Source organism: Phocoena phocoena, chromosome 10 (assembly GCF_963924675.1).
Source record: "Phocoena phocoena chromosome 10, mPhoPho1.1, whole genome shotgun sequence".
Lineage (NCBI taxonomy): Eukaryota > Metazoa > Chordata > Mammalia > Artiodactyla > Phocoenidae > Phocoena > Phocoena phocoena.
Window position 1 is genome coordinate 97,390,466 of NC_089228.1, and position 27,044 is coordinate 97,417,509.

The 27,044-nt window shown below is 44.6% G+C and overlaps 2 protein-coding genes across 2 annotated transcripts in view; one reads left to right on the plus strand and one right to left on the minus strand.

The window, feature by feature from the left end:
• Positions 1–1,318: 1,318 nt before the first annotated feature.
• Positions 1,319–21,523, plus strand: ELOVL2 (ELOVL fatty acid elongase 2). The gene is made up of 7 exons (XM_065885517.1): positions 1,319–1,376; positions 6,022–6,209; positions 10,423–10,500; positions 15,381–15,552; positions 18,609–18,733; positions 19,125–19,259; positions 21,272–21,523. The coding sequence occupies exons 1-7, from the start codon at positions 1,361–1,363 to the stop codon at positions 21,395–21,397; spliced, it is 840 nt and encodes a 279-aa protein (XP_065741589.1). The 5' UTR covers positions 1,319–1,360; the 3' UTR covers positions 21,398–21,523.
• Positions 21,524–25,193: 3,670 nt separating this feature from the next.
• The window catches only part of SYCP2L (synaptonemal complex protein 2 like), a 68,120-nt gene continuing 66,269 nt past the window's right edge, over positions 25,194–27,044 (minus strand). The window contains exons 27-28 of the mRNA XM_065886012.1: positions 25,629–25,698; positions 25,194–25,268 (exon numbers count right to left, since the gene is read on the minus strand). Of these exons, the coding sequence (XP_065742084.1) occupies positions 25,194–25,268; positions 25,629–25,698 (145 nt within the window). The remainder of the gene's footprint in view (positions 25,269–25,628; positions 25,699–27,044) is intronic.

Consider the following 27,044-nt stretch of genomic DNA (forward strand, 5'->3'; position numbering starts at 1 on the left):
CCAATCTGGAGGTCTCCCAAGATGTCCATTATGGAAACCAAAGGTAAAGACACTGTTTAAAACCTTCCAAAGTTGGTTTAGCCCAGATACTTTTCATAGAGATATGACGAAATAATAAAGGTCCTAATACACTGGTCAGCAAGTCGCGGGTGCTAATAAATGCTAGGCTTTCATCGTTATCCTCCTTCCCAAGCTTCCTAAGGTTCCCAGAGACCTAAGTTTCCTTGACATTTCTCTTCGGATCAATGACACGAATAAGGGACAGATGCAAACTGTACGTGCCAGTCACCAACGTGCACGTCTTCTTTACAGATGGCAGGAACTTAATTCTCCTCTTCTACACCTACGTTTTCTTTGAGAATAAGATGCTTTTGACTGCACTCCAGCTATTGATTATGGAGAACGTTCTGTACAAACTTCCTGAGGGCCGTCCAGGAAACTCACACGCAGTCAGGGACCGGTCCACTTGCCCAAAATCCCCCTCACAGATTCCTTTCCTAAGAGCACTGTGCAGTGATCCAGCTTTTCCTACCTTTGCTTGAGGGAGGTGCTCTAGACCTTAGCAGCAGGGGTAGGGAACACCTGAGCAGGTATTTTGAGAGGTATAATGTCAGAGCAGCGTGAAGGGAGCCAAGTCGAGAGCCAGCAGCCGGTTCATCAGCATTAAGATTCTCAGCAGGAACGCTCCAATCTCAACCTGAGTCCAGTTAAAGTGGTAGTTAATCTGGGATACCCTAGTGATGCTATCTACTGTACTGTTAAATAGATGCTAATGTACTGAAAATGTTTTGAAAACAAACAAAACATAAAGGTAGTGGGGGAAATAGCTATAGTGCTTCATTTCCTTACTTGAAAAACGTCGTCTTTATGGCTTTACATTCAGCTTTGTGAAATACAATTCAGCTGAATTTTCATTTATTATGTAATGCAGGTGTAGACTTCCCCTATTGCTTGCACACAACCCCTGTTAATTGCAGCAACAGAAGTTGCTTCTGGAAGAGTTGACGCCTCTAAAAGCACTGTCCAGGGAAATGGGATGGTCAGTAACCCTTCAGTGTCTAAAGGTACCAAACCTGTCTTCCAGGACTCCTCTTGCCTAAGAAAGTGAAAGAGGAATTGTTTCCTTCCAAATCCTTACAAGCTTGTGAAGGTGAGGCTGCATTTACTGGTCCACTTTCCTTAAGTCTCTACAGTCAAAAGTCCTCAAGGCCAGGACCCTTGGAGAGCCTGTCAGCCTCATGTTGTCGGCAGTGATTCATTTTGAGAGATTCCAAAAACACCCACTTAAATCATTCTTTCTTTGTCTTTTCAGGAGCATCTAAAGGCCTTTGATGGTGAAATCAATGCCTTTTTGGACAATATGTTTGGACCTCGGGGTGAGTGAGCTGTTGAGAACTCAATGTGGAAGGAACACGGTTTAGTTAGAGAAGAGGATGGTGTCCTTTCTGGTGTCTTGACAATGGTACTTGGCATGGAGGGACTTACCCGCCCTCACCTTCGATGTCCTTCTCCCAGAACGTGCAGAGGCGCCCCTCCCTCCTGCTCAGCCTCTCCCGGGATTCAGGCTCCGGCAGCGGGAACAGCGCGCGGTGCGCTCCTTGCCTCCGGCCGCCAGGTGGCGGTGCCTTTCCTTCCAGGTCTGCTGCATCCTCTCCGCCCTAACGCCCACCCTCCTCCCACTTCCTCACGCGCACAGTCACACGCAGCCCTTCTGCCCTTACCTGCCCTGGGCAGCTCCCTCTAAGGCTATGTGGGCTTCATCGGCCCAGGGCCACGAGGTCGGGCTCCGCAGCTCAGCCGTCTGAGTGTCCCGATGTTTCCTCCACCACCGGTCACTCGGACCACTGCGGGGCGTCCCGATGCGTCTGCCCCTTTCTCATCATCTGTTAAGTGTCAGCTGCGATAATACTTTAGAAGCCTAAATCACAGAAGGCGGTACTCCGGCTTAACACTCACCAGCATCTTCCGGCGTCCTCAGGATGAAAACCCAGCTCCTCGCCGCGGACCACGCACGCAGTCGGGTACTGTGCAGCCGCAGCTGCCTCCCCGACGCCACTGCTGCTCTAGACATCTCTTCCATCCTCGACATGTAGCAGTCGTGCATTTGCTGTTCCTCCCGCTAAGACCTCCGGCTCCCCAGTGTAGTCAGCTCCTACTCATACGTCAGGTGCCGGCCTGTGAACGTTACCTTCCCCGACAGGCTTTCCCTGACCAGGATGGCAGAGATTTGCCCTCGAGAGTGGCAAATCGAGAGCCTCTCATCATGCTGTAGTTCAGCCTCTGTTTATTTCCTTCATACGCTTTATTAATAGCTCTTTCTCCCACGAGGGCAGGATCCGTGACTGTTATCTCCAGGCTGTATTACAGTCCTAGGAACCTGTGAGACACTGTATTTTGCAAATAAGTTTTCCACAGCACCTTTTGTTTCCCTTGAGCCTTGCTGGTTCACAAAGCTGGAAAATCTACAAGTTCTGTCCTCAGCATTATTGGGTGGGAGGGGGAGGGAAATGAGGTTCTCCTGTTTCTCAAAATCTTTAAACAGAATCACACCGAGATGATTTAGACCACTCTCCAGTTTCCATACAGGCTCCATAAATTATCCTGTGTGAATGACTATATAGTTTTAGTGAAATAGTACTGATTGTACAGAGCTTTAATATATATGTATATTTTTTTCACATTTCCTTTGGTTTTTGTTTTGTTTTCCGTTTTATCCTTGTGATGATCCTACAGGCAGGGTGGGACCTGTAGCTCGTAACCTGCTTTATGTGATGTGTTCTCTGCTGTACCGCTGTAGCAGGTAGCGTGATGATCTAACAGGCATGCAGGGCTTCTGGGTGACTGGCTTTCTACGTGACATTTGCACTAGAGCCATCAGTGTCTCTGAGCCAAGGTCACACTGAACTTTGCCATTGGTAAGGTCACTGTGATCTGGGATGATTTCTTATTACTGTGGATGGGGATTAATTAAGGCTAGGATTGCAGTTGTCTGCTCAGCAGTGGTCATTTTTGTGGGAGTTTCCTTTGTAGCAAGGAGGTTGTGAGATTGACACTTGACAACTGGATCAGGTGACCTCCACAGTGACAGGGAGTCTAGCCTCCAGGCAATCTAGTGCCCACTTCCCCTTTGAGGGGTGGCCCAAACTTAAATTGTCTGGCAGGCCCCCTGCTAAACCCACAGGTGTCCCCAAGCCTTTTCTGACTTTACCTACGCCACATTGGTACCATCAAGGGAGATGGTTCTAGGCAAATACGTGACCCAGATGCAGAGCTAACATCTCAAGCCCCAAAGATAATAAATGATATAAGTATCTGCTCCCGTCTTTTGGTCGGGACAGTTATGGTCTTCCCCAACAACGGCGGCAAACATTTACAGGGCTGGGACGAGAGAAAATGCCAGCCTCAGGCGCTGTGTTAGCTAAATGCGCTTGACTCAGTGTGTCGATTGATACGCATTTGATGACTGTTCCCGTCAACTCTGCACTAAGTGGCGATAAGTTACGAGAGAGACAGTAGAAATATAAGACGTAGTCGGGTCTCACGGAGCGTGCACTGTGCTTGGGAGGTAGAACCATCACCTCTGAGGCAGTCGAAAAACAAGGAAGTAAAGCACGCGTGCTCGTTTCTGGGGCTGTGGTAGAAAAATCCCACAGACTGTACGGCTGGAAACAACAGCAGTTTATTCACCCACGGCTCTGGAAGTCAGGGTGTCGGCAGGGCCCTGCTCCCTCCGCGCTTCAGGGAAGCCTGTTTATGCCTCGGCCCTCACTGCTTTCTACTGTTGCCTTGCAGCTGCGTGGCTCCGTCCCTACCTCTATCTCCATGTGGCCTTCTCCTCCTTGAGAGCCAGTCTGCCCTCCTTGTCAGGACGGACACTGGTCACTGAGCAGCGCCCACCCTAATCCAGTACGACCTCATCTTAACCGGTTTACGTCTGCAAAGACCCTATTTCCAAATAAGGTTATATTCACAGATACCAGGAGTTAGGACTTGAACACATCTTTCTGGGGGACACAGTTCAACCCATAATACCATTAACAAGAGGCAGGGTAGCAGTTTTGTTCAAGTTATTTAACAATTTCTTTTACCGAATTTTTCTCAATCATAAAGTGGAGATAGATAAATCCATCACATAGGTGGTACTGTCACCTCGCCTGTGGTGATGGCATCACAGGGGTTGGCAGATGTCCAGACTCAGCAAGTTGTTCACAGTAAATATGTGCAGGACTTTATCAACCACGCCTCCATAAAGCTGTTAAAAATGACGTCACCTGTATCCTTAGCTTGTTCTGAGAATTTTAAAGAAGTTAATGTATATACAAGGCTTTAGGACTGTGTGCGCACAGAATCAGTGCTCCATAAACGTTAACTATAGTAACAGTATTATAGCCATGATAACATGTAAATTGTAAAGTAACTGTTTTGTCATGCAGATGAGTAGCTGTAGTTATGGAAGAGCAGTGGGGAATGGCTTCCTTCAGAGGCCAGGACCTTGATCTGGGGGTCGAAGGACATGTAGGCTTTAGGCCACGTGGCACGTAGGATGTGGAGGTGGACGTTAGGAAGTGGCCCAGCGCACGAAATTTATGACAGATAATTGTGAGCCAGTTGTGCAGAAGGTAATATCTGTTAGTTGCGTGAATGCTCCTCTCTTACCTTCTTATGTCTGTCAGAGTAAGGAGGAGTCTTTACAGAATAAGCGGTGGGACAGAGCTTGAGAAGGCACTTTGCTCACAGAAATGGTGCTCTGTAGGATGGGGGGTGTAGAGAAGCTGGGGGTAGATGGGGTGGCAGGGAGCAGAAAGGGGAACTGGGACCGTGGGGACCAGAGGAATCAGGAAAAGCGAGAAACCAGTTCCTACAGCTCTATTTACAGAGATCAAAAACAGCATGCGGGGTCTTCCCTGGTGGCGCAGTGGTTGAGAGTCCGCCTGCCGATGCAGGGGACACGGGTTTGTGTCCCGGTCCGGGAAGATCCCACATGCCGCAGAGCGGCTAGGCCCATGAGCCATGGCCGCTGAGCCTGCGCGTCCAAAGCCTGTGCTCCGCAACGGGAGAGGCCACAGCGGTGAGAGGCCCGCGTACCACAAAAAAACAAAAAAAAAACAGCATGCGGTTTTCATAATTCTGGGCCAAATCATTTTCTCTGTTTAAGCAACAGAAAGGAGCAGAGAACAAAAATCGTTTTGTGCCTACAGTTATTTTTTAATTACTATATTATAGATCTATGATGTGTGTTTTATTTAGGTTTTAAAATTTTAAAGCCTAAGTAAACAGAGGGACACCTCTGTCCAGGTTCTTGCCTCCTGGCTGTTTGTACTTTTGGTCCACGATCAGGTTTGGGTCCTCGGTTTGATTTTCTGGTCTCACCTCTGAATCCTCAGCTCCGAGGCTCTGCCTTTGCCGTCTGCAGCTCCTCCTGCTTGCCCTTCTGTAATCCCACTGCTCTATTTGGATCAGCTGAACGCTCATCCGTTCCTGGTTTATGCACAGTGATCCTAAGCAAATTCCAGGGAGTGTGAGTTCCAGGAATCAGGACACGCTATCATTGTGTCTGCTCTCCTGCCGACCCAAAGCTTCTCCACGGGAGGCAGCAGAAAGGTAAAATGGACGGGAGGCGGGCGTGAATTCCTAGCCACCAGAGCACCTTCTGCAAATGCGGACGCTTTTGGAGCTGTTTTTACATCCATAAAATGGCATAATACTTCATATTTACTGAGTTAGAGTAACTACAGTAACTGTTCCAGAGTTAGACATTCAAGAACTGTGACTTCCCTCCTTTATTACTTGTCCCTGTCACTCAGCGTTCAGCTGAAGCCCTGTTTGCTCCACGGACCCCTCCTTAACTATTCCAGCCCCCACTGGTTTCTTCTTCCGAACTATAACCCAGACCCAGCTTGCTTACGCTGTGGCCTGCAGTTCCCTGTGGAACTTGGGTGAGCAAATACAGCACACGTGACGGTGTCTCCCAGCTGAGCGCGTGGGGTGCCCTCGGGATTCTCACTGTGTGTTTCTTTGCAGATTCTCGAGTCAGAGGGTGGTTCATGTTGGACTCCTACCTTCCTACCTTTTCTCTCACTGTCTTATACCTGCTTTCCATATGGCTGGGCAACAGATACATGAGGAACAGACCTGCTCTTTCCCTCAGGGGCGTCCTCACCTTGTACAATCTTGGAATCACACTTCTCTCCGCATACATGCTGGCAGAGGTAAGTGTTTGTGTAGCTGACGCTGGGGAACAGTGACCGAGTGATTTTTAGAAGCAGTTAACACCTGGCGTTCTAGAACTGTCCACGGTTGCTATCAGTACTGTTCTTTAACATCTCAAGGTTCCGGTATCTGATGTTATTCCTTCCCAAAGTCCTAGAAGGCTTTGTTTCTAACTTGAATGTTTTTTAGCCCAATTTAGACCTATTTCTTTAGTCCTTAGTCTTTCATTGTAATTTAAAATCACAGTTTAGGTCTGAATGGGCCTTTAAAGATCATATATAGTTTTCTTCTTTTATAGATTATGATACGGAGGCTTAGAAAAGTTAACCTGATTTGCCTGAGAATAGACAGCTATTGAGTAACTGTTTTTTTAAGTTAAATATCAAACACAGTTAGATTGACTGAAATGCAAATATACGTTCCCTTAAAGGATACTCCTCCCATCTCTGGGTCACTGTGTATCCTCAGGACGGACTTCCAGAGGCCTGGGGTGACATTCCAGCTCGGCTGTGGCTCCCCACATTACATCATGTCTTCCCTGCTCCTTTATAACATGCCAAACCTAAGTAATTTCACAAGAAAAAGAACAAGTAATGATTGCCCTGCCTATTACAACCAAAGGTTATTTTACTATAACACAAGAGAAAATCGAAAAGTGTTAAATAAATGTGCTTGAGAGAGAACTAAAACAGAACAATCTCTTTGGGGAAAAGTTAGGATAAACTCATTCATATAAATTATAAATGGCTGACAGTGGCATAGGTATAGCTGCCTTCCTGGTGTCCCTGGCTTCTAAATGAAAATAAACTCTTGCCTAAAATACAGGCCATCTCACCCATAGAGTTTAATCTGTACATTAGTCTAATATGCACCATTCTAATAATGGTTAATAACCAGTATCTAAAATGACTGTCATGAAACTCTAATTATGGAATTTGAGGCATCAGAGTGCAGGAGACAGAATTTGGGGTCTGGAAAGCCATGCCGATAGCTCTAAAGTCACATCCCATAGATGCTCCCTGATTTACCTGACTCTAAAAGGGGAATTACTATTTTAGGTTTCTCTGGGTAGACTTCAGTTCACTAGATGAGCTTGCAAGATAGTAATTTACGGAGTTAGTTTCTCCCCGTATGACAGAGGGAGAGTTACTCTTCCTTGGGTGGTTCCCAGAAGTGGCAGCTGCATTAGGGGAGCCGGCCTGACCATCTGCCTGCGTTGGAAGCTCTAATCCCTGCTGGAAGCAACGGTGCTGTGGAGGCAGAAGACCCAAATTCAAGTGTCAGCCTTTCGCTTTCTCTGCAACTTTGGGGGAGTTGCTTAGGCTCTCTGAACCTCAGGCAGCTTAGCCTTCAAATGGAGATACGATGTCTGTCCTACTTCACTCCCTCATGAGTGTCAGGACGAATCAGTTCTGTTCAGCCCGCATTCAGCGAGCACCTGCTCGGTGCGGCCCAGGGGCCACAAAGATGTTTAGACGTGGTTTCTGTGCTCAAAGAGTTTACAGACTAGTGCAAGTAGCAGTTAGTCGCTGTGGAAGGGCCTCGTCGGCCTTCAGGTGAGCCTCAGCCACCATCAGCAGGAACAGCAGTACAGCGTTTGAACAGCCAGGTACGTGGTTTGTCTTTTTTAGGGAGAACGTCTGCGTGGAGCTCATTCTCCACCACAGGTTTTAGCTCTGGCTTGTCCAGTGGTTCTCTTTTCACACTCTAACATCTCTTGGTTCCACATCACTGCTGTTGGTTGATCGCCTGCTAGTCTCCCAACGGCAGCCTCTTTCAGGGCATAAGGTCTTCTCTTTGACGCTATGGGGAATGTTTGGTTAGACTCTGGTCAGAGGATAGCTTACCTTAACCTTGCTCACTTGTTAGGTCCAGGCCAGATGTTTGCTTAGGCCAGAAAGCTACACTAAAATTACTAACACTCTTGCAACAAATGTGTTGAGTCCCTGCACTGTGTCAGATTGTGTTCTCGGCTCTGGAGCACAGCCTCTGCATGTGCGAGGGAGCGATGGCCGGGGCGGGGCAGGGCGCGGCGGCCTTCCTGAGGAGGTGATGTTTGAGCTGAGGCTGGGTGATGAGAGCAAGCCAGGCGTGCAGAGCTCTGGGGAGGCGCCGGTACAGGAGGGTCGGCAAGTGTGGAGGCCTTGAGGTGCTCGAGGACCGTGGGCAGGGGCCGTGCGGCTAGGAGCTAGGACAGCGGACGGAGGGCCGCTTCAAGGCGAGGTAGGTTGGGGGCAGGTTACATCCGGCCTTGTCAGGAATTTGGCCGTTGTTCTAAGCGTGATGAAAAGCCTCTGGAGGACTTTAATGGGGGAGTGACAGGATCTCCCTTTTTAAATAGGTTATTCTGGCTGCTACGTGGAAAGTGGACTCAGAGTGAGTCGGGGGCAGGAATGGAGGCAGAGGGTCCGTTTAGGAGATGACTGCAGGGCTACAGTCAGCGGGCGCCAGCGGCGTGGATTCAGGTGGTGGACGTGGGGAGTGGACCCTCATCCTGTTTCGGAGCGAGTCAGTCCACACCTCCTGAAGGCTAACCCTGCTTGCCAGCCTGCTTTCCTTCTCTTCGACACGTAGGCTGGGTGGTTTCTGCCAGCCCGCCCAGCTAGGGCGTTAGGAAGGGTTCAAGGTGAGCAGATAGAGCCTCCTGTAGGCTGATGCTGACTTCTGCCATTTAGTTTGTCAGATGGTCCTGCAGAGGTGCCACGGGGATGGGGACGGCCTGGATAGAGCTGGCTAAAGCAGAGTACATACAGCCTGTCCTTCCCCGCCTCTGTATCGTTACTACACAGAGTCGATACTAGAGCCCCTGACTGCAAAACGACAGCCTGACCATAGAGGTTTTTAATCTTTTTACAAAGTTAGGAAACTTTATTTTGAAAAAGACACACAAAAACTTACATGCACTTCTAGGTATTCCCAGATCCCCTGTGGCCCGTCACGGGTTCCCCTTTGAGAACCAGCACGTAAAGCTGTGGGGTACCTGGGGGGTGACTTGATCTGTAATAGACCCCATCAGGAAAGGTCAGTCTCCTTCACTTTCACCAGATTCACTTACCCTGATAGTCTGTACTTGTCATGACGTTAACTGAAAGGTGTTTTTGTTAGAAGGATAGAGAAGTCAATAAGGATAAGTAGAGCAAAGACCTGCAAAGGTTCTAGAACATTCCCAGTGTTCGTAGTAGTTCATCTCTTCTTACTGTTCAGTTCATGAACATCTGTCCCTCCCTGCTCTGTTTGTGTATTGTAACAGTGCTGTACCTTTACACAGTTCTGATAAAGCAACAGAAAACTGTAGGCTTTCACGTATAATATCCCATGTAAATCAAAGCCAAAGGCCTTATATTATATTCTAGAATTTTAAGTTTTTTAGTAATAGTGGGAAAGAATGGAGAAAACTTCTTCTGTAGAATTTTCCACAAAGTTCATTTTCTTATGATGTTGTAAAAAGAATACTAGACAAGAAATTAGAAGACCTGAATCCAATCATTGTTCTACCACTATCTAGCCATGTGATTATGAGCAAATAATCCATTCATCATATAGCGGTTGAGCACCTTCTCCGTGCCAGTTCACTGGGCAAGGAACTGTAGGTGCGGAGGTGAGCAAAGAAGGAGGCGTAGACTTTGTGGAGCTCTTTGTTTCTTGAGCATAATGGGGAAAACACATTAATCAGTCATAATCGCACAAATGTCTGGTTACCGCATCGCATCAATAAAATGGAGAAAGTGATTTAAGAACGTTTCTGAGCCCCGGTTTTCACATCTGTAAAATGGTAATAAATACATAATTCATAAAATTACTGAGATGATCAAGTAACTATTTATATATAAGCCAATGTAAAGTTTTAACATGTTAGTGTAGTTTCCTCACATTTGTTTACATTTTACTTCTACATTTTATTTGTAGAACATGATTAGATAAATTCCTTACATAAAATAATTTGGTGCTCAAAATGATAGCTAAATTCTGTTTTTGATGGATGTGGAGGTTAGAAGTAAATTACATTAACTAAGGATTGTAACCACTGATATATCAGTTCAACAGCAAGAATTAGATCCTTTGATATCATGTGTTTGGGGAGAGGATCGAGTCAAACTCATTCTGGGAAGAACTCAATCTTGAATAGATGCCAGTCAGAAATATGAATGGGAAATTCAGTTTTCGTCCAAATTCTCACACTGACTTTTTTTTCTCCTCTTGTTTCTTTGACAGCTTATTCTCTCCAGTTGGGAAGGAGGCTACAACTTACAGTGTCAGGATCTTACCAGTGCAGGGGAAGCTGACATCCGGGTGAGTCAACCATCTATAACCGTTTCTCCTTCGAGATATGACAATGGAAGCTGGGGTTAGATAAGAAACGGTCTCCTGTCCTAATAGAAATGCTTACTTGGGGGACAGACTGAATGAACCATGGTGCATCCATGCAATGGGTCCCTTTGCAAAGTGGAATGAGGATGACCGCTGTCCTGTTACAAAATAATCTCCAGGATGTAGCTCAGTGGAAAAGAGCAACCCGCAGACCGTGCTTACAGTACAGTGCCTTGTGTGCAAGAAATGATAGGAATATGTGTATATTTGCCTATGTTTTTAAAAAGAAACAATGGCAGAATAAACCAAAAGCTAACAAAATGGTTTCCTTTTGCGGGGAGGGAACAGGTCAGAGGGGATAGGGATGGAAGCTAGACTTCTCTGAATGTACCTTGTCTTATATTTCAGAACCAGTTGGTGTTTTTACATAATTATAAAACAAATTTTAAAAGATTACAAGGCAGCCTCCCCCCAGATAGCTCAGAAATAAACTAAATTAATATACCCATATATTAAGTTGTTGACATAACCACCCAAAGAAGAATCATTCCAGGTGCCTTTAAAACAGTGTTTTGACTGCATATCCCAAGTGAGATGCATTGTAACAGCATTCAATAACTTGGGGGGCTGCTGTTACTAATAAAAATATTGGTATTGCTTGTCGTTATAGGTACACTTAGGGTAAGCTATGTAATAATGCTATTATTACAACTAGTATTTGAAACATAGAAGAAAAGAAACTAACACTCACTAATTACAGATTCAAATTGGAAATAGCAGAATTAACTTTATTCTTTCTAAAAACAAATGTGTCTTTTAGCTCTGTGTACAGGAAAGGCCTAGTTAGTCTCTGACAACCCAGCAATGATACCAAAATTGTGCTCTCTAAATGTAATCCACCAAAAGGGTTTAGGATTCTTAGCGAGTTGGCCAATTCCTGATTGGGGTGGGAAATGTATATGAGAAGAATCCAGGACATCTTGTGACAGAGCAAGGAAGCTACCCAAGACCACTAGGGTCATGACAAGAAGATGTAGGAGCCACCTTGAAGGGACTCCCATGGCTAAAGGTGGGACAGTTTGAGTGTCAGAAGGAATACTGACATACTAAATTTATGAAAAACCGAATTTAAAATGATACTTAAAAAAACCCTCATTGTTACCTTTTGAAGGTTGCTAGAACACCAAGAAGTTCTAGACGAAAAAATTAAAGGACAGTAATCAAACATTTATCTTGCCTTTCATATGTAAGTCTCCAAATAGCTAAAGAGGGAGAGCTCTTCTCTATAAAGAGAAAAATGCATAAGTATGAAGAGAATTTGAAAATCACCATTTTGCAACTTCTCGTGAAGTAATGGATCTAGACAGTGGTCATCTGTAAATGATGAAAGTAATGGGCCAAAGTTGAATGGAAACTTCATAATGATTAGATTAGGCTGTTAACACCCAAATTCACTGTTGGTTTTAATATCAGAAGTTAGGTACCTCTTGATGTGATTCCATAGGAAGTACCCAGAACCACGTCTGAAGTACGGTTGACCATTGAACTACGTGGGTTTGAATCACGCTGGTCCACTTATACGCAGACTTTTTTCAGTACTAAATACTACAGTACTGTACAGCCCGCAGACGCGGAGGAACCACGCTACAGACGGCTGGCTGTAAGTTGTACACAGATTTTCGATGTGCAGAGGGTCAGCGCCATAACCCCTGTGTTGTTCAAGGGTCAACTGTATTCTTGCCCAAACCTTAAACCTGAATCCAGTTAAGCCTCTAACCCTTATTGCTGTTTACAGAAAATGGGGGCGGGGGGGTGCCGTGGGTAGAGAAACAAGTTAAACCACACGAGGAAGAAACACTCATCCAAATCCATATTAGGAGTTCTGTACAGCTGATCTAGTTTAAGAAAGAAAAGACATGAAACGGGAGCAGGGAAAGGGAACTGTTACTGATTAGAAGAAACTTAAGAACCACGTCAAATAAATGCAAGCTGGACCCTGATCCTGATTTAAACAAACCAATAAAAAGACACTTTTGAGAAAATCAGGTGGATTTGAAGGTGGACGGACTATTAGAAGATATTAAAGATTCATTAATTTTATTAAATAAGATATTAGATAAGATAGTGTCTCACCTAATGAAACTTAAAAGCTTTCGCACAGCAAAGGAAACTATAAACAAGGGGAAAAGACACCCCTCAGAATGGGCGAACGTATTTGCAAAGGAATCAATGGACAAAGGATTAATCTTCAAAATATATAAACAGCTCATGCAGCTCAATATTAAAGAAACAACCCAATCCAAAAATGAGCAGAAGACCTAAACAGACATCTCTCCAAAGAAGACATACAGGTGGCCAAGAAGCACATGAAAGGATGCTCAACATCACTAATCATTAGAGAAATGCAAATCAAAACTACAATGAGGTATCACCTCACACAGGTCAGAATGGGCATCATCAGAAAATCTACAAACAACAAATGCTGGAGAGGGTGTAGAGAAAAGGGAACCCTCTTGCACTGTTGGTGGGCATGTAAATTGATACAGCCACTATGGAGAACAGTACAGAGGTTCCTTAAAAAACTAAAAATAGAATTACCATATGACCCAGCAATCCCACTACTGGGCCTATACCCAGAGAAAACTGTAATTCAAAAAGGCACATGCACCCTAATGTTCACTGCAGTACTATTTACAATAGCCAGGTCATGGAAGCAACCTAAATGTCCATCTACAGACAAATGGATAAAGAAGATGTGGTGCATATATACAATGGAGTATTACTCAGCCATAAAAAGGAATGAAATTGGGTCATTTGTTGAGACGTGGATGGATCTAGAGACTGTAATACAGAGTGAAGTTAAGTCAGAAAAAAAAATATCATATATTAATGCATATATGTGGAACCTAGAAAAATGGTACAGATGAACAGGTTTGCAGGGCAGAAATAGAGACACAGATGTAGAGAATGAACGTATGGACACCAAGCAGGGGGGAAGGGGGTGGTAGTGGTGGTGGGATGAATTGGGAGACTGGGATTGACATATATACACTAATATTTATAAAATAGAAAACTAATAAGAATCTGCTGTATAAAAAAATAATAAAAAATTTTTTAAAACATAGTGTCTCAGTGGTTATATTCAAGTCTCCCCATCTATTAGAAGGTGTTATAAACTGATACACTTTGTATTTGCTTATGTTACATTCCCCCCGCCCAAAAAAAAGTGGTAGGAAACAGAATTAATTCCACAAATTGGAATCATACTGAAAATTTTGAAGTTCAGGGAGGGTTTGCATTCCTTACTCTTCCTGCATTTGTGAATATTTGAAATTTTCCATAATAAAAACATGGGTTATTAATAAGAGGTGGTAGAAACCTTTTAATTAAAATTTTAAGATGAGCATTTTAAACATCTTCAAAAGCTATAATACAAAAAGTAAGATGTGTAGATTTCTCTACACCCGTTTCATTTCTGTTATCACAGACTAGTACACTTGGGATACCATACAGTTCTCTAAAAGCCACTGTTGTATGTATGTGTTTACTTATGGTTTAATTTTTTTTTTTTTTTTTTTTTTTGCGGTATGCAGGCCTCTCACTGTTGTGGCCTCTCCCGTTGCGGAGCACAGGCTCCGGACGTGCAGGCTCGGTGGCCATGGTTCACGGGCCCAGCCGCTCTGCGGCATGTGGGATCTTCCCAGACCAGGGCACGAACCCGTGTCCCCTGCATCGGCAGGCGGACTCTCAACCACTGCGCCACCAGGGAAGCCCTGGTTTAATATTTTTGAAGGTTAATGATTCCCTCAAACATTTACGATGGTGCCAGCACACCTTATGAGTGTCTTCATGGGAAGTAAATAGTAGAGCATTAAATTCTAATTTCAAAGTTCCTCTTACAGTGTCTCCTCTTCTGTTTAACCGTGAGTGCTGAGAGCCCAGTGCCTTTAATGAAAGCGCCTCCCTGCGATGGGGACTGTGTGAGGGACTTGGGAGGGGAGCAAGCCCTCGCTGTGACCTGCTGGGGCTGGGGGTTGAAGGGCAGAGAAGCACCTGGAGTTTTCATCTTCTGAGGAAAAGACATGAAAGGCTTCGTCCTAGACTGCTCTCGGGGAGCATGATGTTTAAGGGACAAAATATGAACAATAAAGGAGCAGAGAAGAATCAAAATCAGTGGAACAACAGTAGTGACCTGCCAAGCCCTGAGCGGGGGTGAAGGAGACCGTCTCCACCTCGGAGTGACTTACAGCCTAGTGGGAAGGAGACTCGTTCCTGACCGTGGTTATTGATAATAGAGGCGTAAGGTAATTTGGGACCATGGATGAAGAAGGGGATGATTCAGCCTGAGACAGGAGGCTGAGGTCACGTTCCAGAGCAAGGTGGCATTTGAGAGGAGTGCTAATAGGATGACGGGACCACGCCAGACGTGGGGTAGGGGAGGCGTGCTGGATGCATGAGAATGAGGCATATGGGGGCAGCAGGGCTCCAGGGAGAGGAAACGACCACTTGAACAGCACACAGGATGCCCGGGGGGTGTGCTCGGAGGAGGACAGTGGACACAGCGGCCCCGCGGGCCCGCGGAGAAAGTGTATCAACCGAAGAATCATAGACTTGGTTCTGTAGGTGTAGAGGAGCCACTTGATCAGTTAATGTATTTTGGAAAGAGAATTCCTTTCACCAGAGGGGCTGGATTGCTGGGAATAAGGAAAAGCTGGAGGCAAAGACGCCAGGTGAGATGCTTTCTCGATAGTCTGGGAGCCGGGCGCGCTGGTGAAGCACCAACGGGGGCAATGCAGAGGCGGGCAGCGCCGCGGCGGCAGCACGCCTCACCTTGTCTTTTCCCCGTTTTACATTTCGTACAGGTAGCCGAAGTGTTATGGTGGTACTACTTCTCCAAATTAATAGAGTTCCTGGACACGATCTTTTTTGTGTTGCGGAAAAAAACCAGTCAGATTACCTTTCTTCACGTATACCATCATGCCTCTATGTTTAACATCTGGTGGTGCGTTTTGAACTGGATACCTTGTGGGCAAAGTAAGTGAAGTTGTCAGTTTTTCAGTTCTGTGTGATGGGTCTCCTATACTGAGCATCGCACACCTTCAGGAAAGAGAACTGGGCCCGGCCCAGCCTGCTTGTCACACGGGGAAGCACACCTTTGCCAGTGGCCGTTTCGTTCCTTGTCTTTTTTTTTTTTTCTTGCGGTACGTGGGCCTCTCACTGTTGTGACCTCTCCCGTTGAGGAGCGCAGGCTCCGGACGCGCAGGCTCAGCGGCCTTGGCTCACGGGCCCAGCCGCTCCGCGGCACGTGGGATCTTCCCGGACCGGGGCACAAACCCGTGTCCCCTGCATCGGCAGGCGGACTCTCAACCACTGCGCCACCAGGGAAGCCCTGTTTCTTGTCTTTGATCCTGGCAAAATCTTTGAGTATTACGATAAATTTTAAAAATGTTTCCTTTTCCATGCACCAAATGCCCGATGGCCGGAAACCCATACCCCAGCTGGAGCAGTTTTACTTCATTAACTGCAGCTGTAAATAAATACAGCACCTTCCACAGTCACCACTTAACTGTGGTACAGGTTGAGTCACATCAACTTTGGGGGCTTGTTTTTTCTATTCTGAAAAATTGAAGTCATGTCACTGTGACCCACCAGAACAGTGGCTTTCAATTTTTTTTTTTAACTGAGAGCTCAATAAGTAATACGTTTTATATCACAACCCAATGCCCTCATTCATATGTATACATTTTGTATGAAACAAATTTCATGAAACAGTATTTAGCCCGGCTCTGTGTGATGCACTTTATTTATTTCTCACTGTGTTGGGTCTTCGTTGCCGTGCACAGGCTTTCTCTAGTTGTGGCGAGCGGGGGCTGCTCTTCATTGTGGTGTGTGTGCTTCTCATTGTGGTGGCTTCTCTCGCAGAGCATGGGCTCTAGGCACGCGGGCTTCAGTAGTTGTGGCTCTCGGGCCCTAGAGCGCAGGCTCAGTAGTTGTGGTGCACGGGCTTCATTGCTCCGCGGCATGTGGGATCTTCCCAGACCAGGGCTCGAACCCGTGTCCCCTGCGTTGGCAGGCGGATTCTTAACCACATGCCACCAGGGAAGGCCTGTGATGCACTTAAAAAAAAAAAAATTCATCTCACTTTTTCAGAAAGCTAATGACAACTCTCACTATATTGATTTCACAATTGACTGATGTGTCGGTCATATGACCTGCAGTTTGAGAAACCCTGAGCTCGAGAGAACAGTACTTTTCTATTTGACATTTATTGTCTTGTACCCAAGAATTTAAAAGTATTCTGTGAAAAATCAGAACACGTAAAACTTAAAATAATTTTGTCCTAGGATTTAGAAGCTTGTGGAGATGGTATTTTTAAAAACCCCAAGGGTATTTGCAATACATCATTGACTGTGAAGATGCAAATTTAAACTCCAGTGTGAAGAAAAATTGTTGGGGGTGCAGGAGAGAGAAAAGAGACGCTTTCACATGCCTCCTAGACCCCCATACTCCAGTCTTGGTTATTAGGATTACAACAGACTTGCACTGCAATCAAAATATAGGCTGAAATCAATACCGCAGGACTGTTGTCAAGGCTAAGTATGTGTTAACGATTATCAAGTTTCATTTATAACTAACTAAAGCATCTCAAAGTTGGTCTTGAATAGTCACTTTGTAAAAACATTGTATTTCATTCACAGGAATTCTGTGTGATGATTTCTATTCAAGCTAGAGTATTATAAAAATTAGCAACTACTCTTTTTTATTAATTGATGGAAATGAAAACTCAGGTTGGTAAAGAAACGTCACTAATATTGTGCTGTCTGGTACTCTGAAACTATATTTATGTTTTCATATAAATTCACTGCCCTGACAAGCTATTCCAGCCCGTGTATGAGGACTTGCTAGGTTCCTGGTGTTCCTCTTGTTTCTTATTCATTGACTTGATCTGTCTAGATCGCTAATCCAGGATTGGGAAAGCAGGCAGGCAGAATTTAAATTGATTAGTTAACCACCAACATATGTGCAGTGCCTTTTAGTTTATATAGTATTATCTCATTTAACCACATCTCACTCTTAAGAGATAATTACTCTATACCTATTTTCCAGATGAGAAACAAAGTTTACAAACTTGTATGTCCAAGGGGACAGAACTATTAGGAGGTCCCCTGGCTCCACAGCCTGTCTCCTCTCCCACAGGGTTGACAGCTCATAGAGGCATAGCACTCACTTTGTGCTGGGCACCATTCCGAGCCCTTTGCCTGCATTGCCTGATGTCATCCTTACGACGAGTTCCCTGTTTCCGTCTCCGGCACCTTACCTCTTGCAGCTCAGTCCTTTTTGACCCTTGGTTGACCCAACCTAGAACTTAGCCCTCGCTCCTTGGTTTCCTGAAACACGATTCACCCACGTTGATGTCAGATTTCATGAAGGTGATAGCAGGGGAAGGGGAGTTCCACGGCACAGCTCAGCACAGGCGATATCCTAAAACTGGATTTTAGACATTCTTTGTTCCAGAAGTCCAGGAGGTGGCTTGGCTACTGGGAAAGTCCCATAGGCCCGCCTCTCCCCTGCCCCAGCCTCTCATCCTGCTGGACCTTTTCTCTCCCCTGTATTCTCTTACCTTCTGCAGCATCTTCTGGTTCTGGGTTCCTGCCAGGTAGATTTTATTTACTGAACTACGAAGAGCAATACATTTTCCTTGACGCTTTAGCACCCTCTCCAGCCATGAACGAAGAAGGCTCTTTCTACAATCAAAATGGCTCATCAAAGGTTTAGCTAAAGCAAAGACACTGCCTCAGATTCTGCCACCTGATTGGATGGTGGTAATGACAGAAGCAGCAAAGCCTTTGCAAATCAGGGGTTACCTGTTTGGTTGGCACTGACTGAAAACCTACCCCAGGTTAGTCCCTCTGTCTAGGTGACCTTGGGCGAATCCCCGGATAAAGGCACAGGAATCCGTGAATCTATCAGGGTGAATTTTGTTAGTGCCACATTGTTATTTGTCTTCAATTATGCACAGGAAGAGTATTACTTGACAACGAACGATCGTACTTTCTAGAAGAACAGTAATTTATACTGTACTTTCCTAGGTTTCTTTGGACCCACCCTGAACAGCTTCATCCACATCCTCATGTACACTTACTATGGCCTTTCCGTGTTTCCATCTATGCGCAAGTATCTTTGGTGGAAGAAGTATCTCACGCAGGCTCAGCTGGTATGTCATCCCTCTGTCGGCTTTTCTCCACATCCTCAGTCCCAGCCCTGGAGGTCAGAGGCTTTTCTGTGTGTGATGAGGCCGCCTATTTTCCTCTAAAAATGGACTTTTAAGAGCGAAACCTTGTGTGTTAAAACGTCTGTGTGAATATTTTTGAAATTCATGTCTGTTAAAGCGTTTTTACCTAAATGATTTCAACTGTGATTTTTCCAGGAGAAAATTAATCATGGCCAATTTTATACACTTCCTAATTTCAAACAAGATTTCTGGATAGGACGGTGGGCTGCTTCAGCGTTGACTTGTTTGTTTTACCCCTGCACGAGGTAGGGAGTACGAGAAGTCGATTGCTAACGGCCTGAATGCGGTGGTTCCACCCTTGCCGCCCCTGCAGGTGCAGTTCGTGCTCACCGTCACCCACACCATGAGCGCTGTCGTGAGGCCCTGCGGCTTCCCCTTCGGCTGTCTCATCTTCCAGTCTTCTTATATGCTGACGCTGGTCATCCTGTTCTTAAACTTCTATGTTCAGGTAAGTTAAACTGTTTCAACTGTAAAACACTAGACTGTGCACTTTTGCATTATGTATTTAATTTGACCAATTATTATGGTAGCACAGGCTTGTTGATAAATTCACATAACAGAGGTGCACACAGTACCTGCATTCTCAACTCTTCTCCCTGTGTCCTCCTCACAGGATAACCACTGTTCATGGTCTGGTGGGCATTTCGTTAGACGTTTTTCAATGCATGCATGTAGTTTTATCAAAAATATGCATTCGAGGGCTTCCCTGGTGGCGCAGTGGTTGAGAGTCCGCCTGCCGATGCAGGGGACATGGGTTCGTGCCCCAGTCCGGGAAGATCCCACATGCCGCGGAGCGGCTGGGCCCGTGAGCCATGGCTGCTGAGCCTGTGCTCCGCAACGGGAGAGGCCGCGACAGTGAGAGGCCTGCGTACCGCCAAAAAAAAAAAAAAAAAAAAAACATTCGAATCATGTATTTGCACCATGCTACCGAAGTCTGCCCTCTGAAAAGTAACACAGATCCAGGAATTCTGTATGAACGGAGGAAAACAGGGACTAAATGAACTTAATATTAAAAAACTGTTTCCATGTCATCTACTGCTACACTGTAGACTGTTTATTTGGGGAAAAAAAATTATTTTAAGGCAAACCAGTATGGAAAGGTCACACTGACTTTTTCTTGTGTCATTTTCTTTTTAACTAACAGTTTCAGTGGAAGAGATTTTCAAAATGCAATTTCAAAGCAACTGTTTTAAGAGAACTGATGGCAGTGATAACAGCACAGGCCTCACGTGGCTGTAGATTTTAAATTGCTCTCCTTTGTGGGCTGCGGAAATAGAAAGCTTCATAAGAAAAATGAGAACATACAGTTTATTCAAAACAGTACTTTTGAAATTGTATTCAACTGTGTTTTCTCCTGCTTTGCTGATTTTTTAGTTTGGGTTGACTTTCAGCAAATGCATAGTGGTTTTACACAGAGGACAACTGTGGGAACTGAACTTTTGACAGCTTTTCAGCTCTTGTGTTTCTGAAACTAGACTGGCAATGCTTTGTCTTTTGTAAGAGATAAAAGTTTCCTTTGAGAATTTCTAAAGAAATAACCATTGAGAGAACCAAACAAAGCCACCACCCAGCCCTGCTGCCCCCCCCATCCCACCCCAAAAAAATTGCTCAATGTTGTGGGAAGGTTAGGGGAATCAGGCTCCTTGGTGTTGAAATGTGAAGGGAATCGGTAGCCCAGCAGGGGGCAGTGGCGCTCAGAGCTGTGGCTCCATCTGCTGGTTGAGACGGAGTCTTAGTCCTTTAAAATTGAGTGTATGCTTTTCACTGTTGGCCCTTGTTGATGCCATTGCTTTAAAAAAAAAAAAGTGGGAGGAATGAGAAGGCACATCAAGGCAAAATCCCAGGTTCTAGTACTTTTAAAGTAACAGCACTTTTTCATTTGAATTGTATTTTTTTAAAATTACATCCTTAAATAAGTCATGGGGATGTAACATACAGCATGGTGACTTTGGTTAATAATACTGTAGTTCATATTTGAAAGTTGCTAAGAGATTAGATGTTAAAAGTTCTCATCTCAGAAAAAAAGTTCTGTACCTGTATGTGGTGACAGTAAACTAGACTTTGTGATCATTTCACAATATATACAGATCAAATCATGTTGTACACCTGAACTAACAACGTTGTACCTTGATTTTTTAAAAAGTTCAAAACAATCATATTCTTTCCAAGTAAGATTTGAATGCTAATCCCATAAAACTTAATACATAAATACTAACCTGATGTGGATAAGGCGAAAGAAACAACTTTTCATTGTTGGAATTCATGCATCCCTCTTGTTTTTACCCTATTATTCTTAACCCAAAGCTTAAAAATTGTCATATTACAAACAAGAATTCTTACTAGAAAGTTCAGTACCCAGTGAGGATCATGCACTGTTTTAGACCATATGTCACATTATAGACAAGGTCTTATTAAAAGATCCTTTTCTCTTTCTCTCTTCAACATGTACACAACCAACAGACATACGGGAAAAAGCCAATGAAGAAAGATGGGGAAGACCCACATGCAGGGCAAGAAGTTAAGAATGGTTTTTCCAAAGCCTACTTCACTGCGACAAATGGAATAACAAACAAGAAAGCACAATAAATGCTGAGTAAGACAAAGCATATATAATAGCCTAACAGATTCGCTTGTTTTAAAGCAGACACTGAATTGAAAGTTATATATGTTTTAGCATAAACTAATTTCTTTTGAGTTTATAAATCATTTGTACCAGGAATGTATTAATATATTGCTAATAGGTTAATCTGTTGACATGCTTCCATCAGCAGCGAGGTGACAACTCTGCAGACCTCAGAACTGATGCGACTTCCCTCCTTCCCGCACCGACCTAACCCCTCACCAGACACTGTCTTGATAAATAGCCTTCTGCACCTACAAAGCCAGGACCCAGGGAGCGCTGTTTCTCACAGCACGTCAGCAAATAAGAAGTTAGAGTTTTGTTCAGATTTAAAACGTTTAAAACAAAATGTTAACTGTCTTCTAAATACAGGCTATGCTCTAATCTATCTTCAGCAATAACTCTCAGTACATAAAGTAATCAGTCCATTTGTTCCTTTACGAATCAACCCCAGAAAATATTCACATGGTCACATAAATGGAAAACCCAGCAAAACTTTTCTCTCTCGTCAGTCTCTGGAGTGTCAAATTCCCACAACTACTCCTTAGTGACATGGTAATAAAGTTTGTATTTTTTTTTTTTTTTAACTTTGAAGAAAAATCTTCTACCAAACCTTCACAGCTCAGGGGCTTGGGTAGGAGTAGTTCCTCAGTTTTAATGGGGTTTCCTTAATTATGCATATATTCACATCTACCTCCGATGTTAAGGTGCCCCAGGTTAGGATACAGATGCAATACTCAGTTTTAAAAGCGGGAACTGACTTGCCCATTTCCTTTCTGACAAGGACTCGAGTCCAGTGGGCCCTTTTTCTTAGAATGATATGTCACTGGACTATCAGAATGATATGTCGCTGGACTATCAGTAAGTCAGAGTTAACAGAGCATTGGGGGCAAAATAGACACTGAACTTGCCGACGATTTCTTAGGAGCCTCCTTGTGAGTGTTATCCCCAAATACTTGCTGTCACTCTTTGCAGGTTACGTTATTGAAAATAGGAAAAGAGGGCTATGGGAAGGTTCTGGCACCGAGCCACGGGCTGGGAACGAGCCACAACGAAAAGCACCAGTTTGGCAAACTCGGCGCTTCCTTTCCCTGCTCCAAGTAACGCGAGCTCCACTGCGAAGCACGGGAGCAGAGGAAGGTTAGCAGGACCCTTTCCCTTCTCCCAGCGGTGGGGCTCTTACTTACTATTAAATTGTCCCAAGAATGGAAACTGAGGATGTTTTCTGAAGATCTGATGAAGATTGATACACTGTAAAATTTTTATACCCTATAAAACAAGATTTGCCAACTTTGACGCTTTATCTTCTTTCCTACCTTATTTTAAGAAGTTTTTAGGTCATAACATGGATATCAGAGGCTTAAGTGCCAGAAGGGCATTTTCACCGTTGCCCCAACACATTACAGTCTGTTTGGGAACGACTTTGTCCTTTTGGGAGCATGTCTTTTTTTTTTATGAGTATTTGGGAAAAAAAATTTTTTTTAAACTACAGGAAAACAAAACAACACACTTCGGTACTGACACATACACTGAGGAAACCAACTCTTCTGTTTCCTGTAAAAGCCCCTTGGGATTCTACTGCACTGAAAGGTGACTGACCTTAGTCCAGTCGTCACGGTGAGGGCATCGTGCCCTGTAGCCCCTTCTCTGCCAGTTGACCCACTTCTACCGAACAGACATCTTCTGTCTGATGCCCCCTCACTCTTGGATCTTTCTAAATAGCTTTTTAAAACTGACGTGCTTTAGGGTGCTTAATCTCCGCTTCCATCACATCATACCTGCACGGTTATACGTCTCGTTCTCTCCCAGAAACTCCCTTTAAAACAAGGGCTCGCTTCGCGCATGGCTCAGCACTCCTCTGTGACAAAACCCGCGACAGACTGAGGACGAAGCACCCTGGAGCAGCTGGGGCTCTAGTTCAGTTTTACGTCTCAGACATGAGCTAAAATCTGTTACCAAAGTGCACTCACCGCAGGTAAAAATGAGACTCAGAAGACAGAAATCACTGGTCAGTCACTGGCTCCAGCTTATGTTTAATCGTCAGTGAGGCCCTGGGCTCACCACTTGGCCTCATGCCTGCAGTTCTGGATGCTTTGATGGGCTTCATATCTGCACAACACGGAGGGCAGCATCCTTCAGCCAAAGGAGAAAGCCCAGGCAGCTGGAAACCTCTCTGATCAAAGGAAAAAACTTGGTTACTTTACACTTTCAAGCTCAGATTTGGCTAGAGGTTTCAGGATGCTTATTTCCAACTTGGTCTTTTAATTCTAGAGAAGCTTAATGAAACACTTATTGCCTTAAACCATTCAAGGGCTGGTAAAAAAAAAAAAAAAAAAAATACAGAGCTATATAAAGTATTAGTCACAAAAATTGAGTCAGGTAAATGTCTTCACCTGTTTCTAAGTGTTACAATTTTTACTTTTAACGTGATTTTCCTAAAGCACAGCTTTAAAAAAAATCTGTATAATTTGTTAAAAAATGTTTTTTCCCCAAATAAATTTCCTCTTACTCATAGGTATGAAAACATTTAAATGAATATTGTAAGCATATATGTTGCTAATTCCAGCTTTTTTAAGTAACAAAATGGAATGTTATTTAATGGAGTTAAATATAGAAATTTCAACCCATTGAAATGATATACTCAACCATTTAGGCGCACTGTGCAGTGGGGAAGTCCTCCCCATTAGAGAAGTATTTTTAAGGCAAAATGCTGTTTCCTGTGATGGAGAACTAGCTCTTTGTGTAAGAGACCAGTCTAGTTCTTTCCAGTATTTCCATATCATTTTATGTTTCTGGGGCCTTCCTTATTTGGAAAATAAGGATATCACTTTTTTGGTTTTCCTTTGAAAATACTTATATGTTAAGAACGTATCATGATTGGGGCAGCCGGGGAGGCAAGAGAAGCCATTTTTCTTTGTAGATAAAAAGCATTCTGTATAATTGTTGTATAATAAATTGATTTGTACACATGTGTTCTACATGCTGTTCCAAATGACCTATTACTCAGGAATTTTTTTAAGTGACATTTTAGCAGTTAATTTTAGATGTTGAATTCAGTAAGCAGTGGGCTTTTATGTAACATTGTTACCTTTACGTAGTATTCATACACCAAGTTAAACTATTTCAGGAAAAGGTCATTCATAAGGAAAAGTTAAGACCAGTTAGCTAAGCAGAGGATATAAGGGTTACCACAAAACCCGCTTTACAAGGGTAACCCGGGCAGGAAAACTGGATTGGCTGGAGAGAGAAGATTAGGGACAAACGACATGGTGCCATGCTCTGCAGCTCTGGCCTCTCCCGTCGCAGAGACGGGCAGACGGGAGGCCACCGCAGCTCAGGAGTAGAGGCATGTGAGCTGAGGCTTGACCTTGGTGAAGACTGGCAGAGACTTATGGGCGTGGAGCCCTCTCTGCATGGGGCTAAAGAGCCTCCCCTTAATCTGCTGGGATTTCATTATTTTAAACAACGGGTGGAACCAATTCATTAAAGCACAGTAACTGTCGTTGCAAACTAGCAGCTGCTTATACATGATAAACGTTCACAAATAACAGAAGTACTGAAAACAGCTTACCTCGAAAACTTTCCCAAAGGAGCCAGTGCCTGAGCTGTCTTGATGGGTGAGGAATTCTCCAAACAGACAAGGAGGAAGCTTTGTCCAAGGAAACTCCAGAGGTTAAACACCCAGGACTCTAATGGGAGTCACGATCCCCTCCGCAATGCTGAGGCACTTCCCCCAGTGCCCCCCACGTGCCAGGCTCGGCACTAGGGTTTGGAATAAGATGGTGAAGAGATCAGACAAGGTCTCTGCTCAAAGAGCTCTCGTCCGGTGGGCACCACCTAGAGGGAAAATGGGGGTTATCACAAAATGGTAAGAATGTGCTGTTTATGCTGTTAAACATGTCAGGATTCAGTCTCCCCTCGTTCACGTGGGGAACCAAAGATGAATGCTGAGGCCACTGTTTATTCCTGATTCAGCTCACAACACCGTGATACTACTCCTGGCTCGAGAAAAATGACCAAGACAACTGAGACACCATCACCGAGTGAGAATAATCACAATTTTGAAGTCTATTGGAAGTTTTTTCTTCTTTTGATAACCGAAAAAAGACAAACGATTGCACTGTTTATTAGTGTCCAAGCTGAGAAGCAGAACCACTAGGTGATACCCACATATATCCCTACAGAACTTGACCTTACACTGCTGTGCGAGTGATTAACCAGCCTCTGTAAGGCTGTTGCCGTCAGGTCTGATGTTGGAGCTTGAAGTCTACACGGCAGACAGTCAGGAAGAGGGGATAGATATGGAGTGGGGAAGACCCGAGAGCAAGCCCAGAGCTGGAGCTCCCGAGGACAGACTGCCAGCCCAGCTGCCTCTGACCTTGGGAATGAGGGTGACCTGCAAAAGCCAGGGCATGTGTCAACAGAGCTATGCACACACCTGGCCCAGAGGAGGAGCTGACAGAGGATCGGGGGAAGGCGGAGTAGCTGCAGGCCCAGCATCTGCCTCAGGGCACTGAGGGGAGTCAGCAGACAGGCCACAGGGCATGTGCACACAAAATGGCAAACCTGCTACTCTGCCCTGCAAGCCTCCCACTGGACTCTCTCTGTGGTCCACTCTCACCAGAAAGGTACAGGAGCAGGGATTCTGGGAAATTCAGGTCAGCCTAGCCGACACATTACACAGCCACCATGTCCTGTCATAAACAATTAAAAATGCCTGTGCCACATAAAGAAAGAAATCCAGTGACCCAATGAAAAAGGCAAGCCCCTAGCTTACCTGAATTCCCGGTAAGAGGAGTTTCAGCCAGTAGTGACCAGTGCTCTGGAACGCAGATGGCATTTGTTTCTCTGTTATCAGGTCAGTAATAACGACCATATCATAAATGGGAGAATCAAACGGTTAAATGACCAGAAACATAAGAGCCTGACCAGGTACAGCGGGGCCTCTGCCCAACAGATCCTAATCCACGTGGCAACAAGTTTTTTGCAGCTTTCCTCGACCAAAGGCAAAGCTGAGTTTTTTTCGTGTTGGAGATTTATTGCTTTACTTAACATACTAGTTTTCTAGCACCAAAATTCCGAACTGACACTGTCCACATATTCTAACCACTCCGACCCCCTGCCCACCTTGCTCACACACACACACACACACACACACACACTTCATTCCTTAGGCTCCTTGGAGAGGTCTCAGCTACACTGGTTTTGAGACACCCTGTATCAGGATTCTCCAGAGAAAGAGAACCAATAGGATATACATATAGATATCCTGTCTTACAAAATATATGTATAAGTAACTTACAGATTGGGGAGAGATATTTTTCAGCAATTGGCTCCCAAAATTGTGGGAGTTGGCACATGTGAAATCTGCAAGGCTGGCCAATAGGCTGGAACTCGGGCAGAATTTCTGTGCTGCAATCTTGAAACAGAAACTGCTTCTTCCAGCAACCTCAGTCTTTGCTCTTAAGGCCTTCAACTGATTGAACGAGGCCCACCCACTTTATGGAGGGTAATCTGCTTTACTCAAAGTCCACTAAGTTAAATGTTAATCACGTCTAAAAACGAAGTTAATTAAACACTTTTATACTCTATAAAGCTTACAACAATATAACA